Source organism: Epinephelus lanceolatus, chromosome 11 (genome assembly GCF_041903045.1).
Source record: "Epinephelus lanceolatus isolate andai-2023 chromosome 11, ASM4190304v1, whole genome shotgun sequence".
Lineage (NCBI taxonomy): Eukaryota > Metazoa > Chordata > Actinopteri > Perciformes > Serranidae > Epinephelus > Epinephelus lanceolatus.
Window position 1 is genome coordinate 25,660,038 of NC_135744.1, and position 17,181 is coordinate 25,677,218.

Consider the following 17,181-nt stretch of genomic DNA (forward strand, 5'->3'; position numbering starts at 1 on the left):
TATTCACACCTGATTTTCAGTGCACGGTGTTCATTACAGGAGCAGTATGTGGGGTTAACAGGACTCAGGGGGACTGCAGGGGAGTAAGTAACTTTTTTCAGGTTAATATGTAATTTTGGTGGAGCCAAGCTTGATAGAGGATTGGTCGGAGGGTAATGTATAGCCCAGGTGTTACTTTTCAGTCCATTTATCTGCCTCACTCGTCTGACCGTAGTCTGCAGAGGACGTCCACAGCTGAGGATCACAGGAGGAGCTGGACGACTTCAGGTTTGCATTTATAAATACATATCATGGATTTTTAGTACATCTCTGCACAATCGTTTACTCACTAAAACAATCATTTCCCTCCTCAGGCACCAGGACGTCAGAGCCCATCTTTGTCTCTGTCCCCCGGGCTCAGTAACTGGAATCTGTCCCTGCAGAGTCAAAGAGTGCAGGGCCTGGCTGGTTACTGCGCCCAGGGGCCAGACTTCTCTCCACAAGGCCATATCATTATCCTCACTACAGTTCACTGCTTTGAGATTTATAATCCAATGTGACTAAATATGATGTCCGTCCAACAGCTGGGGTGAAGGATTTTTCTTGCTTTGGTTTGTTTCCTTTGCTGACATACAATAAGAGTTGTGCTGAACCTCCGCTGTAGTGGGAAAAGCTGCTATCATGTCCAAAGTATTCAGAGATGAGAGCATGAAGCAGCAGCTGCAGAGGCACAGAGTTATCCTCAGCTGCATGACTTTAAAAATTTGTTGAATCAATATTTATTAACAGAGCTTTATATGAGATTCAGAATATTAATGTAGCAGCAAACTGCTATTTGCTATGTACAGATATAGTAGTGTAATGGCGTCCTAAGTAATGACTGAGGTCAGGCTCCCTCTGTGTGCGTGTTTTAATATGGGCTTCTCTGGTCTTTGTTGCAGCTGCGCATGCATGTCGGTGCATGTGAGTCTCCCACGTGTTCACTAACCTCCCCTGCTCTGTACTCCACTCATACATCCTGATCCAGGGTGGCAGAACGACATTGTTGTGGAAGCATAATGCTAATCCTCTGGTCACCTAACACAGCTAGCTTTGTTACCACTGTTTCCGTAACTGTTAGTGCTGTTGGCATCGTTAGCTGATAGCGGCCAGCTCAGCCACCTCCATGTTGAGAGCCATTTGCAGACAATCCCAGCCCAGGCTCAGAATCACAGATATGCTCTGAAATGTCATATACAGCTCCTTTTATAATTTGTTTTTGGGTTGATGTTTCAGGTCTTTCTTATTTGAATAAGAACAACCTCAAAGGTGACGTATGCTATATTTGAATGCAGGCGTAACGCTCGTCTTCCTGCCTATCTTTGAAAAAACAAAGAAAAACTAAATGAGTCATATGAAACTTGTATATTTTTCCTCTCTCTGTTCCACTTGTGTATTTTTATAGAGCTGAGAGTAAATAAAAATCAAGATAAACACACCAAAGTGAATCACAACTGTTTTTGGATCAAACACTTTAGTGATTGACTATTAGAGAGACAGAATCCTAACATTAATTTTGGCTCTCAGGTTTTGAAGTCTCTCAAGCACAGTGACAGTATCATGTTTGACCACTAGATGGAGGAAGACGTTAGCGTGAATAGTGTGGGTGTGGTCAAACATAATACTCATGGAGGCAAGAGCAAGTAAACAGAGCAAGATGTGCATATTAAGTGCGTATTTCTCTTCACTTGGCCTATGCGGTGGCATGTAATACAAGAAGAGATCAGTAACTGTGGGTGGAGTGCTGGCACCTTGACCTTTGACCCGAAACAACACAACAAAACGTTAAAAATCCTCTCCTGCCAAATAAAGGCAAAAAAATCTTGCTCTAAGAAACACGTGAATCGGCTGGTACACTGTGTACATTCTTGCAGGTTTAAAATGTTCCTCTAGTAGAATAAATGTGTTTTTAATGTCCTGAGTCAATGTTCCACTCTGTTGAAGTGTCCCGTCACTGTCAAAACAACTTTCACTTTGCACTCTCCACCAATGTTTAACTAAAGACAACATGCTGTATGTGTCTCTGTGATGAAAAAGTAACGTGTTCACGTCTGTGTGCCCTCCACCACGTCACCTTTAACACGTGAGTCACATTTGAAAGATTCCCAAGAGGTCGCTGCTATTATAAGACAACCACTGACCCGGCGCCACACACACTCAACACACCACATTACACCGAGTGTAAGGCTGACAGGGCACAGTCGTGTTGATATGGTGGTGATTCGGGTGTAAATATTGTCCACAGCTGGGGACTTTTCACACGGCTGCAGCTGGGTAAATTGTTTGCTCCTTTTCCAGAGATTCTTCAACCAGCTGTTGTGGTTTGAACTCTGGGGGGTAAAGAAAGTGCGTGCAGGGAAACTTCACACCAGGCTGCTCGGGTGTGACAGTGCCTTCTGTTTTACACCAAGCACCCAGGGAAATAGCAGAGATCTCTTTAAACGTGGCTTTCATTAGCAGACTACACTACCTACAGCTATCTTGTGATCCTTTTTTGTTTTGTCTTACAATAAATGGTTGCTGTGATTTGAATTTCAGCCCGCAGTGAGCTCATTTATCCACGAAAAGCAAATGGCTGTAAAAATGTCCCAGATAATTAAATGAAATATGCAGATCATCTCAGAGGAAGTTATAAAGTTTAACTGCAACAAATGTGTCTTTAGGTTGGTAATAAAATGTTTTATGTTGCTCATTATGCTTTGACTAATGCGTCATATTTCACACATCGACTAGCTGCAGACTAGCAACCTGGGGCTATCTCTTTAAATAGCCCTGGGTGGCTACCTCCGAGGAATGTGGGTTGTGGATAATGAAAATGTTTTGCATTTTTGTCTCATTGCTGTTCAGTCCAAAAAAAAGGGGGCACCCCTGACGCTCCCCCTCTTAAAATCCTGTCAGAGGTGAGTTTGTGAACTGCTGGTGTCAGAGAGAAAAACAACATGAATGCACACTCCTAATACTCCCAAAACTACAACTGTTTATTCTGGATTTTCCATCATGTAGAAATACTTTGTACACATTTACATTTTTTTTTCCATTTGAGACAAACTAGTGTGAGTTTGCAAACAAACTATAAACACTGGAGAGCTCTAGCGTATATCGAAGCTGTCTAATTTACACTTCTTCTAATATCAGAAGGCTTAGCGTTAGTAGATATGTTTCGGCTAGAACACACGGAGGAGGGTAAGAGTTCAGGTATTTCAATATTTATAAAGTGTAAGCCATAAATACATTAACAACAAGCTTGTCTTCATGAAATGCTACAAAAAGAATAAAAAAAAAAAAAAAGGAAATGTGGAGTTAATCAGTCCCTTTAAATGTTCAGTCACTGCACATTCAGGTCTGTGCTGAGGATCTACTGTCCCGTTTCTCTAACAATAGAGATCCAGGTCAACGTGCGGTGGAAACATCCAGCATTGGTGGCTCGCGCCTGTCCAGAAAGCTCTCTGCGCTTTAGCTTTGCCACCTCATCCCTGATACCGGCAGGGCTGAGGGACCCGCTGACTGCATGGGAGGAGGGGGTGGTGTGGGGCTCCTATTCATACAGCTCTGGCCTAAATTAGGCCTTCACAACCTGTCTAAAAATAACAGAGAGAGCAAGAGAGAGGGAGAGAGACAGGGTCTGTGCTCGAAGTGAAGAAAGTAGCACACCTCCTGTATGGGAATTCTGTGTGTGTGGATGTTTATGTGTGTATATTTCCAGTGGCGGGGTGGCGGGGTTGGAGAAAGGACTCAGTACATGGCATCCTCGTATATGTCCGTCCGCAGGCAGAAGAGGATCCCTCCGCCCAACATGAAGATGGTGGCTCCCCAGCCGAGCCCGTAGCCCCAGTTGAACTCGTGATAGGTCTGGAGAACCGTTCCGTCGATGAACTTGATCGGGTAGAGGACCAGAGCACAGGCCTGCAGGACCACTGGAACCAAAACACAGGCAAACGGAAGGTTTTAATAAAGAAAATTACAAAACTAATGTTACTAAATACAACTACAACAGTACTTGTGTTACTGAGAGCACTCCTACAACTATAATTAGTAGCCTACAACTTTTACTACTGCTACGACTGGTACCATCGTATTATAATACCATCACAAGTACCAGAATAGTCCAGGCAATCTGTGGTTTGACCCAGGGAAACTTGCATGTTTGTGATATCTTAGGACATCTAAACAACATATTAAAAGTATACCTCTGTATACTTAGTGGATTATGGTAAATTCAGGGCTCAAGTGCATAGCTTTGCTTCTGAACATGATACTTTCATAAAATTTACGTCTAAAGTTTAGCTTTTTAGGAGGTTCTTCCACATATAACCAGATAATCAAATATGACCTGTTCTGAAAGTAAATGTGCAGTCAGGGGGTATCCTTACCCCAAAATGACCTTTTTTTGAATCCAAACAAAGTCAGTAAAATTAGGTTATTTTCATTCAATTTTCTGCACATACAAATTTGTTTGTCCATGAAAACCATGATGCATATCAGCACTCAGACTAAACTTGAAACATACCTTGGCTTTTTTAGTCTTTGGTTTAACTTCTGGTGCCTTTGAAGGTTGATATCTGTGACTAAGCTGCCACTTGGGAATGGCTATTATGTTGAAATATCATCTGGTATCATTTCACAATACCAAAGTTGAATTTGCCACTCTGGGTGGTACCAATTAGTGCAAATTCTGACCCAGTTCCATGGACTGGACCCATAAAACACAATCACCACTGATTTCCCATAATGTTTTCCACTGTAACAAATAGAAGTTTCCACTATTGCACTGTATGTGTTTCCTATTCCGTCCCATCTAAGCTGTAGAGGATGTCTTTTTCTAGTACATCACCATGAGACACAGTGTTCCATACTGCTTTTGCAATTTATCAAATTCAAATGAATTGTTTTAAGTAAACGAAGAAAGTAAGATGATGAAAAAATGCTGATAGAATAGGTGAATAGAAAAGTTGCTAATAGAACCCAACCCTTCACCTCCCGTGCACTACAGTCCTCAATATAACTCTCAAACTTACAACGAATGATGATGTCATAGATACGAAATATATATGGAATTTATACCCAGTTTAGATGCGGATGCACCCATGGGAGCAGTGTGCCACAAACTGTAAGTGGAAATACAGGTACAACACATCAGATTATCCTCTTTAAAAGTGATTTATTGAAAAGATTGACCTCCAAAACTTCAGAAAAGACACCAAATATGTTGGTTAGGTGTACACAGACCCTTCAATATTAACATCATTCCATCCACATCATGTAACCGTGAAAGGCTGAAACTTTGTTTTGACCTTAACAAAAGAATGTTCCACTAAATCCATGAAGGTACACTTTTAACAAATAACACAGGATGGTATTCAGACCAATAAAAACTATGAAACATTACTATTGCAATATCTTTAGTTAGATTGACTGGACTACAAGTTCTATAATTAAAAATACTCCAGGTTCTACTTTCACCTGATGTGTTATTGCACTCATGTACAGAAGTCTAGTGCGTTCACTTAAGGAAGTAATATGGCAGATGCTAGTTGCCCCTGAGTGTCCGTAGCCAATGTTGACTACTCCGGGGTGTATAGTCCTGGGCGTCCTAGCAACACCAAAAAATATGATGTTAACACAAACAGGTCTTTTCAACTCTTCTGCCAAAGTTCACGTATACAATTTGCATTCACTTAAAATACTAAATCAACTAAGTCTAAAAACCATAATATAAAAACCATATATAATAATTACTCACATGGGAATCAAACCCCACTTTTCTGTGTGAAAGTCTTGTGCCTAACCCATTGTCCATCATGTCCTCCTCCCTCCATCGGCTGTGTCGCTTTTTATACCACGTCATGTGACTTTGTGGCTGTACATCTGAGTTTTTTCTTGTAAATTTACCACTTTAATCTCACAGATTATCCAAAATTGGCTAGTACTAGCCCTAACTATGACCTCTTTGTGCTAATCCTACACGCTTCCGACCATGAGACTTTAACATGACGAGTACGAGACAATTACAGCACTCAGTGGGAATAATGTTTAGGGACGGTGTGTGTCTATTCTCACCTGGGTGCGAATAAACTCTTCAGAAACATATTTGCAGTGTTTTTCTGAACTAGAGAGATTATGACCTCAGAATTATGAGAGAAGTTTTTATTGAAACAAAATTTAACTCTTGTTTTTCTGAATAAATGAGATCATTCCCATAAAAAGCTTTTCTCAGAATTCTGATAACAAATAAAGAGATAATGACCTCGTTCAGAATTCAGAAAAACAGCAGAATTTTTTTTCATAAGTGAGGTTGTACTTGTATTTGTAGCCCTTTTTAACTCCTTATCCTGGTGCTGCCGCTGCAAATGCCTATGTTTATTCTCCCTCCTCATATTCCTACTTTGCTCTTTATTTGTTAACATTTTCAAAGCCTCCTTTTCTTCTTTCCACCCCCGTCATTGCTTTTGTCCAACTCTGAATTTAATCACTCTTTTCAAGATCAATCCTGCTTTTAATCTACTCTACGTATTTCTTCTGTTGCTCCTCGTCTCACACCTTGAGTAGGTTTGAGCTTTCAGCAGTCGCATCCATGAAAACGCACTATTCAAGTAAAACACGAGGCGTTTATGGCCTTGCTCGAGTAAGAACACAGATCTGACGGCGAACACGCTGCTGTAAAGGCAGAAAAGTGGCTGGTTTTAAAAAGAAGCTGAAGGATAAAGTAGAGACGGAAGGGTTTTTCAGCGTCTGCGAAGAGAGTCACTGAAGGTAACCAGAGAATGGTTATATAAAGTGATTATCTTCCTCAAGTCAGTGTATCTGCTGCTTCAGATGATCTCATCAAAATGAGCCTCTCTGAAGATTTTGCATGACGGGAATAACAATGGAAGTTCGGAGTGGTTTTAGGAGCCTGGAGATGAAAACCGGAATATGTCAAAACAGACTTAAGTAGCTTGAGCTTGGTACTATTTACATTTAGTGTGACGTCTCAGATACAAACTGCTATTACTGTACTGCACCTTGAAATAAATGAGTTAGTTACAAACACCAATGCTAATCAAACACTAATTAATTACATAATAAATTAGATTTGAGGAGTAAATTCATTGATGTGACTGCTCTTTTGAAGTGGCATTTTTCCCCTGACAGTGACAACACATCTCGGCATGTGCATTTCTTTCATTTGTGAAATGTGGAACAATTTTCCAACAATCATCATTATTCTTTTGCCCTTGACATCACTGAGAAAGAATGACTTGAATGCCTCATCATTGTGAATCAGTTTCCCTTTAATTCATCCAGGATCATAACTACCGGTGCTAAATGCGTCACTGTGAGACGTGCACACGTGCAATCAAAGGCACACTGTGGTCTACCCTCACACCGGCTACCTCTGCTCCCGCCCGTGCACGCTAGGTGACTCTTGAGGAAGGGACTGTGTGACTCCGCCTTTCCTTCCTACAGGACGCAGCAGTGGGGTGTGCAGGGGGAACGACGGCAGCCCAAGAATGTGGCGATGTTGATGGAGCCCAGACTGAGCTCGTAGCCTGGCTGAGGTCATATTTCTGGACAGAAAATAAATACCACACAGCCGTGGTCATGCCAAGGGGCGTTTAACAGAGTCCAACCCCTCTGCTGCTGCTGCTGCTGCTGCTGCTGCTGCTGCTGCTGCTGCTGCCGCTCTGCTGAGGACTGTGTGCCTGTAAGGAGACCTTATTCTCGCAAGGCTCCTAAAGCAATTACACACAGGAAAGGATAACACTGCCTTCCCACGCTTTTCAGTAAATGGCCAGCAGTCAAAGGCACAGCCATTAAGTCCACTGCACACACTGGTCCTTTGTGGCTGATGGTTTCCGAGACAGAACAAGACAAAAATCCCCTATACTTCCCCATCAGGGTCAGATTAAACATTTTCCTGCACTGTTTGACAGCATCACATTTTATCATCTATCTACTTGTTCCAGACATTCAGTCAAGCATTGTGCATTATCTAATGCAGATTTTTACAGTAATATATAATCTTTATATTTACATATTTAGTATTTTGAGAAACTTTAGGATCTTATGTTGATTTTGAAATAAACTTAGTATGTTTCCACACAGCATGGGTTTGAAACAATGGACACAACACATGGATTCTGGGGTTGAGGAGAATATTATGACTCATCAGACAAATGTTAGAGGATAAATAATTTGACATTGTGGGAAATACACTCACTAGTTTTACAAGAGTTACACAGGACTGTGTCACTTAAACATGAAGGTACCATAAGCAGCATTAGTTTAGTATAAAGACTAGAAACAGTGGGAAACAGCTAGCCTGACTCTGTCCAGAGGTCACATACCAGCACCTCTAAAGCTCAGTAATGGCTTATATCTTATAGTTTATCCAAAACCAGCTCTTTCCCCATAATTCAAGTTTTTATGCAGAGCTAAGATAACTGTCTGCTGGCTGCAGCTTCTCATTTAACGAACAGATAACTGACAGTGGCACCAATTATCCATAGAAACAAAGAAAGCAAACGGAGAGGCAAAGCTCCCCCTTTCAGTGGAACATAATGGGACCCTAATGTGCGCTAGATAGCAGCAAGAAAGACATACTTTTTTGACCTTGTTTGAATCATGCCATGAACTACACATATGATTTTTGTCACTTTAAATGATAATTTTGCATGTCAATAAGGTCAGTCTTTCATCAAACTGTTGAAGTAAAGACTGTGAAAATATGTAATTACAAAGATTACACACCCAAAAACACACAACTTTCATCATGACGTTCTCTTTCATTAAAGCTAACATGCCTGTGTGCTTTGTACCTTCTACGGGACCAACTCACTCTCCTCTGGCATAGCTGCAGCTCACCACATGGGCAGACTTTTAATGATTTTCACCTCTTGTAATACTTCTTCCCTTGTTCTGAAAGAATGGAGTGAAATGTGCCAAGGTAGTGGCCATGTTGGCATTTGGGACATCTATTGTGTGAGACGAGAGATGTAGTTTGCTGAGTGGTTTCGCACAAAAGTAAATGATGCTACGACAAACCTTAGACAGACTGTGACTTTCTTGACTTGCAACACAATTCGAAAAGGGACCAAAAAGTATTTGTCTGTTGCTGTTGAAATAAAGCGCGAATATAAATTAATTTAATAAAACTATACAAAAAAGATTAAAGAAGATTGCATGTTTATTTTGGAACACTGGGTGGTACTTGGACTGTAAATAAACTGGGTTTATTACTTATTTATCTGACTGGGTGGTAAATAGACTGGGGACATATATATATATATATATATATATATATATATATGTGCGTGTGTGTATGCAGGAGAACTACAGAGGCCAAATCCCCTTATCTAGAGCCAATGTTTGGTTTGTCCATTTTAGGCTACTGTAGAAACAACATGGCCGACTCTGTGCAAGAGGAACCGCTCCGTATGTAGGCATAAAACAGCTCATTCTAAGGTAACAAAAACACAACAATTCTTATGTTCAGGTGATTATAAACTAATAAAACATAGCAATGAATATTATATACACTTTCTGCCTATAGATGCCCCTAAATCTTACACACTGGACCTTTAAGTTTAGTCCACAGACACGATGTAAAACTGCAAGATGAGGACGGTTATTTATGATGCATGACAGGATGTCTGTTTCTTATATAATCCAATATTATTTTTCATAACTGAAACTGGGCACGAGATAAGTAGCGGCAAGTGGTCAGTGTTTCATCACTGTTTTTAAAGTAAAGTAAGCACAGACTGTGAGTCAGTTATTACAACGCCTGCATAGTGTATGGAACAATGTGTCTTCTTGACTGCTTCAGTTTTAATTATATGTTTCACAAATAGATCCTCCCTCACCAGTGGCAGAATGTGGCTTCAGCCAAAGGACCTTCTCACAGAGCATGCAGGAGAAGAGCAGACACATATGAGGCAGCGCTGGGTGAGGAGTCTGTGGTGGCTTTTTTTCCCCTCAGTGACTTCACTTCTCTGGTAAGTCTGCAAATTCTGCGGCTGCTTTTTCTTGGCTCGCGATGCAGCAGCTCCCCAGACTCCACACCACAGAAGGAATGAGCTCAACCCAACATGCCTCATTCAGCTGCTTCTTTCCTTCTGCACCCTTCTATATAATCTGAGCACTGGAACAAAAAAAGCCCCAATCCCTCTCTATATGGAAATTGTTGTGGTCGCAGTGAACGTATATGTGCCATCTTTCTGTTTCCAAATGTGCATGATGTGTTGGAACATTGGATAAACACTCGCACAGGGCAAAATATGAAAATGATTTAAGAACATTTGGTGGTAAAGAGATAGAAAGGAGGAGAAAAGCGTACCTGCAGTGAAGAGGAACACAGCCACGGTGCGGTAGTGCCGTCTCTGTGTCCCCCTGCAGAGGGAAATCAGGGCCACCAGGAAGGCCACCAGAGTTGCCACAGCACCGGCGACCAGCAGCACCAGCGTGGCAATCTGCCAGTCTGCAGGACGAGACACATGCAGGTTAGAGTGCAGCAACAAAAGCTCGATTCACAGGACGGCCCCGTTGAATTGAACCGCTGTGTTGACAAACACAAAACAAGAGCTAATCCCGCAGAGTAAAGTGAGTGAAGCAGAATGGACTCAGGTCTGCATGAGACATGGGGACCTGATCACTCACGCTGTAATCACACTAAACAGATTAAACACACAAGAATGTGGCTACATGTTATTACAAGTATTAGATACATGTTTCGAGGGTTAAAATTTATATTTGCTGCCTATATCTGCAAATTGTATCCTTTAAAATATGGGGAAGCAAAAATAAATCTCCATATTGTGCTGTGCTTCAGTGTAAGTTGGCCTCTCCTGCACTTACTCTCTCACACCCATGAACATTACTGATAGTTTCTGATTACATCTTTCTATACGCATTTTTCTTGAGTTTCAGCAGCTATTTGCAGAACATTATTCAACGCTCATCTGTCTCCATCAAGGCTGATCTTTAAAGCAAAATTAAGTTAGAAATTAGCGCTGGGCGATGATGAACGAATAATGTCTTTGGAATGACTTTTCTTAATGTCTGTTATGTACTGGAGCAGTCTGTCAAACGCCCGGGTGCACATTCATCCCAAGCTGTTCCCACTCCACTTGCTGTTATTGTAAGGTACTGCTCACACTGCCAACTATGGCGAGTAAAAGAGAGGCTATAGGACAAGACCTCAAGTCAAGACCTCTGCCAATCAAGGTCAATGGTGCATTCATGTGCTCCTCAGATGGTTGTTCTTCCAGGTTTGGTCTCTTCATGAGCTTGAGGGTGTCTACAGGTATAAACGAGCTAAATTCAAGGCCTTTTAAGATCTTTTTAATACCACTTTAAACAGAATTTAAGACCTCACTTGTGATGGAAATATCCACCAAAAGTGAAAATATACTCTTTCCAAGTAAACACATTGGTGTCGGTTCAAAATGAATAGTAAAGTTAAAATGACCCTGTGCTTACAGCTCTACATGTGTGATGCCACTGCCCTGGGGCCGTGTTCACAGACATTTTAAGAATACTCTCAGAGAGCTCCTAACTTAGCCTAAAAATTTTTAGTTAGGAGTCCTAGACAAGGAGTGATTTAGGAACGTTCTCGGAGCAACTCTGAGCAAGGAAGGGACATAAACTTTTATCCTAGTGAGGAGGTGTGGTTGACCTTGTCGCTAGGTATAATGTATTCTTTTAACAGGTGTGATTGGTTGTCACAGACACACCCTTTTGTGAACCTGCATGGTGTTCTTTCCATTTCATTCTTTCAGTTTTTCAAATATCTTACTACTGTGATCATTCTGTTTGATCCCAATCTGATCCCCATTGTACCTAGTTTGCACCGGCTTTAACCACCACAAGTAATTGTTGTTCTTTTAAGCTATGTGTCTTTGCACTTGCATTTTCCCATTTTTCATAGCTTTCAAGGTCCTAGTTTAATGATGCAGATTCATTGCACTGAGGGGGCAAAAATAGGGGCATAACGCACATACAAGTGTTGTGCCGAAGTCTGGTACCCCGTCAAATAGTGTTTCCCTCCTGTTAAAATCATGTTTCCTAGAACACCAACACCAAAAATTATATTGGTGATGTCACCAAAAAACATTTTAAGACTTTTTAAAGGCCTGCAGCCGCCCTGTTTAAGTTGTAATGTGGGAACAATACGGATGCTACAAAGAAGACGTGTTGTATTTTATTCCTTAAAGTATTTTAAAAACACCTTGATAATGAAAAGCAAAGGAAACAGATCAGGTGAGCCATTAAATATGATCACCTACTCATGTTTTGGATTATTCTGACACCATGCTGCACGAAGCTGCGGAGGTAACCATAACAACTGCTACTTTACGCTCAAAGAATGACAGATCGTTGATCGTTGATGTTTCAGTAACACCGTATTGAGCTTACATTGCTGACCTACATATAAGTAAGATGCTGAAGCAAGGCATTTAAATAAATATTTTTATCTTAATTAATGTAAACTCATACATAATGACTCGTAATGCATTAAAGAGAAGTTTTGTGGCAGGGCCGCACGAGCTGTCACATAAACACCATATTTTGCAAAAAGTACCAAAAGTCAAAAGGTTTAATACATTTACACAAATCGACTCTAAGGAACCGATCTTGTGAATCCATCCACCTCTCACTATTAGTAATCACTAAAAAATGTCTATTTTGGTGAAATTCTTGGTGCCAGCTAATGGTTACTGTGGTGCTTTTGTACTGCAAAATATCACATGTAAGTCAGCGTGTTCAATACTGTGACATCTCCTTGGAGATTCTGCCTGTGGCTGTCAGCCTTTTCCATGTCGGCTCAACCATGGTGGCCTTTTAACACCACATTAATTCTGTTTATTCCAAACAACTCTAGCTGCTCCGGGTGGAAAAGTTTAAGTCATCGCATCCTCTGCGTCAAAAGATTCTTCCTTGGAAAGACCTACACAACACCGGGTCATTGAAACGCCGCATTTCAAAGCTTAACTGAGCTGAGCTGAACTCTCTGTGCAGTAAAGCCTTGATACAGAGTGTGAAAACAGAGATGCATTCAGGAAAATGTTTTAATTTCTGCCTGCATTGTGAGTTAGCTCTTTGATGTCCCACTTGTCAGTGTCAGAAGGAGGCCTAACCTCCAAAGACTTGACTCAAGGGAAGAATTTGCATTTGATGGGTGTGTCTGCCTCCCTCACAGCTCCTTATTTAATTGTCTTTAAAAAATTCCCCAATGTCACATCTGAATTCAATTTGATTCAGCCTGCAGGAAATATTTTTTGTCCAACATCTTTGCTCCATTATGTGGTTAAAATTCTGGTTTAGTCTGAAAAAAAAAAACCCACTCTCCCTTCAAAGAATATTAAACTGCACGCTCACATCACAAGTGTATTTTTCTACCGCTCACTGAGGCTGCGAGTCATAACACTGTTTTCATCTGCATTATTTCAGTCGCTCGCAATTTATTCTGCATTGAAATGTGTCTACTCGGTTACGTCACTCCAAAGATGGGCTGAAATTTAAGAATCCTGGGACATGGTATGAGAATGTGTGCATTATAAATGTGCTTTGCCTTTTGGTGAACTGGCCCTTTAACCTCCACACACCCCTCCACTGTTGCTGTAATGAGCTATGCAGACACTCAAAGCAACAACCCGCCTCCTATTCACCCCAACACATTCCTCAGTATCAGAGCGGTCAGTCACCCCCATGGATGTTTCCCTCTTTGACGCTGTGTGTAAAATGGCACCAAAGGTCACCCAGGCTTCATGAAATTAATGATCAACTAAAATCTAAAATATTTAACATACTTTCAGCAACTAACAGAACACAACTACAAATTGATCATTAAATTTAGTTTCAATTTTACATGGTTTGCCCGAAGCCTTTTTATAACTATTTCCATCAGCTGCTATGTTTAATAGAGACGCAGCTCCAGATAATAACAAGCCAAGCCACTGTTTCAGCAGCCACCAGCCAAATGCTGGTAAATCTGGTACATTTAATGAGGATTTCCTCCCCTGGTGGGGCATGGGTGGGGGTTGGAGGCATAAACACTCCCGTCATGTGGTTTCTCTGCTTGACAAAAGGCAACCTGGTGGGTCCAGGCGTGGTGAGGTGGATGACGGGGAAGATGCTGAATGTGTCTCTTCAAAACCACTCAAAGCCTTCTGGTGGTGTGAGTGGGTTAACTCTTTGTGTGCCAAAGAGATGATGTTCCTACATGCACATGCTCAGTTTTCTGTAAATTCTCATCCTAAGGGACTGTTCTTTGTTTATCAGAGGTTGGGGGCGGCTGGGGTGTGACTTCTTCCCCTTTTTCTTTACATTTTGACCCTCCCTGACGCTACAAATATTTTTCCGTGAGCCTCCCTAAGTGACTTGCAGAAAATGCCTGATCCTCCCTCCACCATAAATTTGTAATTAGATTTTTACAACATACCCTTTGATGTTTGAGAGTTGAAGTTAAAAGTTGAAGATGAAATCCTGGAGTTGAAAAAGGTCTTGGTTTTTCACTCGTCATGCCTGCTGGTTGGGCCAAATCTTAATGAGAAATAAAGCCATTTTGATGAAATATAACTGTTTAAAGCTCAGATTTGATCGTTGATTTTGATGTGTTTAAGGACCACCGGAAATTTAAAATCAAATGATAATTTCTGTTTCTGGCTGTAATAAATGGTGTAATGTGGGCGACTTTTAAAGAAAATCTAGAGTTGTCTTGCTTTGGTCTGAATCAGGGACTAATTTTGTTACAAAGTTTCATAACTGCCTAGAGTTGGTTCATGTTCTCACGACAGCATTTACAAGCGGACCAGATAAAATGCCTTGTGTGAGAAAGCTGCTCTTGATTGGTCAGAATTTCCATGTGGGAAAAATCCAGGAAGTAAACAAAACGTTGAAGAAGAGTACCCTTGTAAGATAAATGTGACACTTTCTAATGTCACAATGGAGGGACAACTATGCAGGTTGATTTTAGCGCTGCTCATCGTGGACTATATTGCTTTTGTGCATTTTGTTCATTTTAGTCAAACCATACAGTTTGAAAACGAGGCGCAGCTCCAACTAGAAAACAATGTTTTGATGCATTGGATGTGCTGAATGTGCATATTAAGGCAGTACAGGAGGAGGTGCACATTAATAATCCTCCAGGACTGTAACATGCTCATGTTTAACCCAAACAATGTGTCATGTGACTGCAGTTGGTTCAGATCGTGGTCGGAACACATTCTCACCAGAAACGAACCACACCAGAGTTCATTTGTAACGGGACTGAGACCACCTCTTCAAGAAGGTCTCGGTCCGGTTGTTTTGGTGCACACCTGAGTCAGTTGCTGTGTTCACACCTGCCCAAACAAACCGCACTTAGGGGGCAAAGGAACTTGAGTTTGATTGAACCAAACCAAACAAGGCAGGTGTGAACGCACCCCAAAATACAGTCATTTAAATGTGTATACCCCTCTATTAAGCCAATATAAAAAATCCCTCTCAAGTGCTTAAAAAACTTTTTGACATGCCTATCCCTTTTTGCGTCAGCCCTCACCTCTCATAAGTAACGAACAGTCCCTAAACTACTTGACATGACCTTGAAATAATGTTAAAGCATCAATGTCACTCATTTAGAATCAAAATGTAACAATGATATGTTAACTGCCTTTTAAAATATTTTATAATACCACTAAAATACTGATAACTGAACAATGAACATGATTTTAATTCAAGCTCTTGCTCAAGAATTAGTCAAACCCATTGCTGAGCATCACAGTGTGTTTGTCACAGTGACACACGTCACTGCTCTGGTATGAACAGAGGAAATGTATCAGCAGCATAAGAAACCCTGAATGCCTCAGCTGCTGCTGCTGCTGCACAAACAAGCCAACTAAAACAAACTCATCCTGGGAGACAGTGGCCAGAGCTGCCAGTCTGCTCGTACAGTTCAACAAACATTCCTCTTTGTTTTTGTCAAACATGGGATGTGCAGCCTCTGTGCAGTCCTAATAAGAGACTCTGAAAAGTGCCACTGATAACATGCTGCTTTAAAACCATGCAGAGTTAAATGGCACAACTACCAGTGCTTTAAGGATTATGCAATTTATCACATTAATGGCAATTTTACCCCCCAAAAAAAGTACTTTACAGTGCTACAACCTCAAGATCACAGCTTTTCACACAGTGTCTGGTTACCCTCTCTCCAACAGAATCACAGCATCCTAACTCCAAAAGACAGAAAGTTAAAAACAGCCAAAGAGGTGCACTGATTCCTACCAGATGTGAGGGTGGAGAAGCAGCTCCACTGACCCTCCTCTGTCGGATGCCGTGCCTCGGACTGGGAGCAGGACTCCCACAGAGACAGGGAGAAATGGTCCGCAGTGACCCAGGCTGGGCTGAGCAGAGCCACCACGTCCAAACACAGCGCCAGGAAGACGCACAGCAGCGCGATGAGCTTGAAGGGTCGGAACACGTACACCTCGTTCACAGACATCTTGTCACGACAGGAGATATGAATATTTACACACCGCTGCAGGTCAGTCACAGTGGGAATGAGCTCGCTGGAGGTCCGTGCACGTCTTCACCCACCATAGCCTTCACTGCTTTGTGTCTGTGTGGAGCTGGAAAAGTTTAACGGGAGACTTCCGGTTGGATAAGCTTTTCAAAATAATTGCTCGACTGGTGGGAAACGTGATAAATATGAGATTATCTGAGATTTTTTTTCCACGTGTCCGCCCTCTTCCTATATCAGTACACTATAATAATATAACATTATTTTTAAGTAACAGTGTTTCTTCACTCTGTAATTATAACAGCAACCATGAACCAATCAATTATACATTGTTTTTCTGTTATTATTGCTGTTAATAATTTATCATGTCCCACCCTTAGAGGACCAGACATGCGTTTGGGGGAAAAGGCTCGAAACATACTGTTTGAAATAATACAATTTTTATTGTTTGTTGTTGTTTTTTTTTTAAATATATTTAATTAATTTATTTTTTATTTGATTACTAATATTTATTCTATAATTATATTTTGATGTATTCTATTTTCTTATATATTATACTATATTATTATATTCCTTATATTATTCCTTTTATTTATATTTATTTATTTATTTATTTTATTGTGTAATGTGGTGATAACAAGTAAAGCCAAACGCAGGACATAGAAGCAGACTGAAGAAAATATACA

At 41.0% G+C, this 17,181-nt stretch overlaps 1 protein-coding gene across 1 annotated transcript; it reads right to left on the reverse strand.

Moving 5' to 3' along the window:
• Positions 1-2,975: 2,975 nt before the first annotated feature.
• On the reverse strand, positions 2,976-16,614 carry LOC117264045 (transmembrane protein 47-like). Its single transcript, XM_033637846.2, has 3 exons — positions 16,261-16,614; positions 10,337-10,477; positions 2,976-3,932 (listed from the first exon to the last, which is right to left on the reverse strand). Exons 1-3 carry the CDS (start codon positions 16,475-16,477, stop codon positions 3,751-3,753), a joined length of 540 nt encoding a protein of 179 aa, XP_033493737.1. The 5' UTR covers positions 16,478-16,614; the 3' UTR covers positions 2,976-3,750.
• Positions 16,615-17,181: the final 567 nt, after the last annotated feature.

Bases quoted from the DNA above. Each gene is read 5' to 3' on its own strand.
- LOC117264045 (XM_033637846.2), bottom strand. From the start codon at position 16,477: ATGTCTGTGAACGAGGTGTACGTGTTCCGACCCTTCAAGCTCATCGCG. The intron at 10,478-16,260 runs GTAGGAATCAGT...CTCGTCCTGCAG, and splicing joins CTTCTCCACCCTCACATCTG to ACTGGCAGATTGCCACGCTG. The intron at 3,933-10,336 runs GTACGCTTTTCT...TTTTGGTTCCAG, and splicing joins TGTGTTCCTCTTCACTGCAG to TGGTCCTGCAGGCCTGTGCT.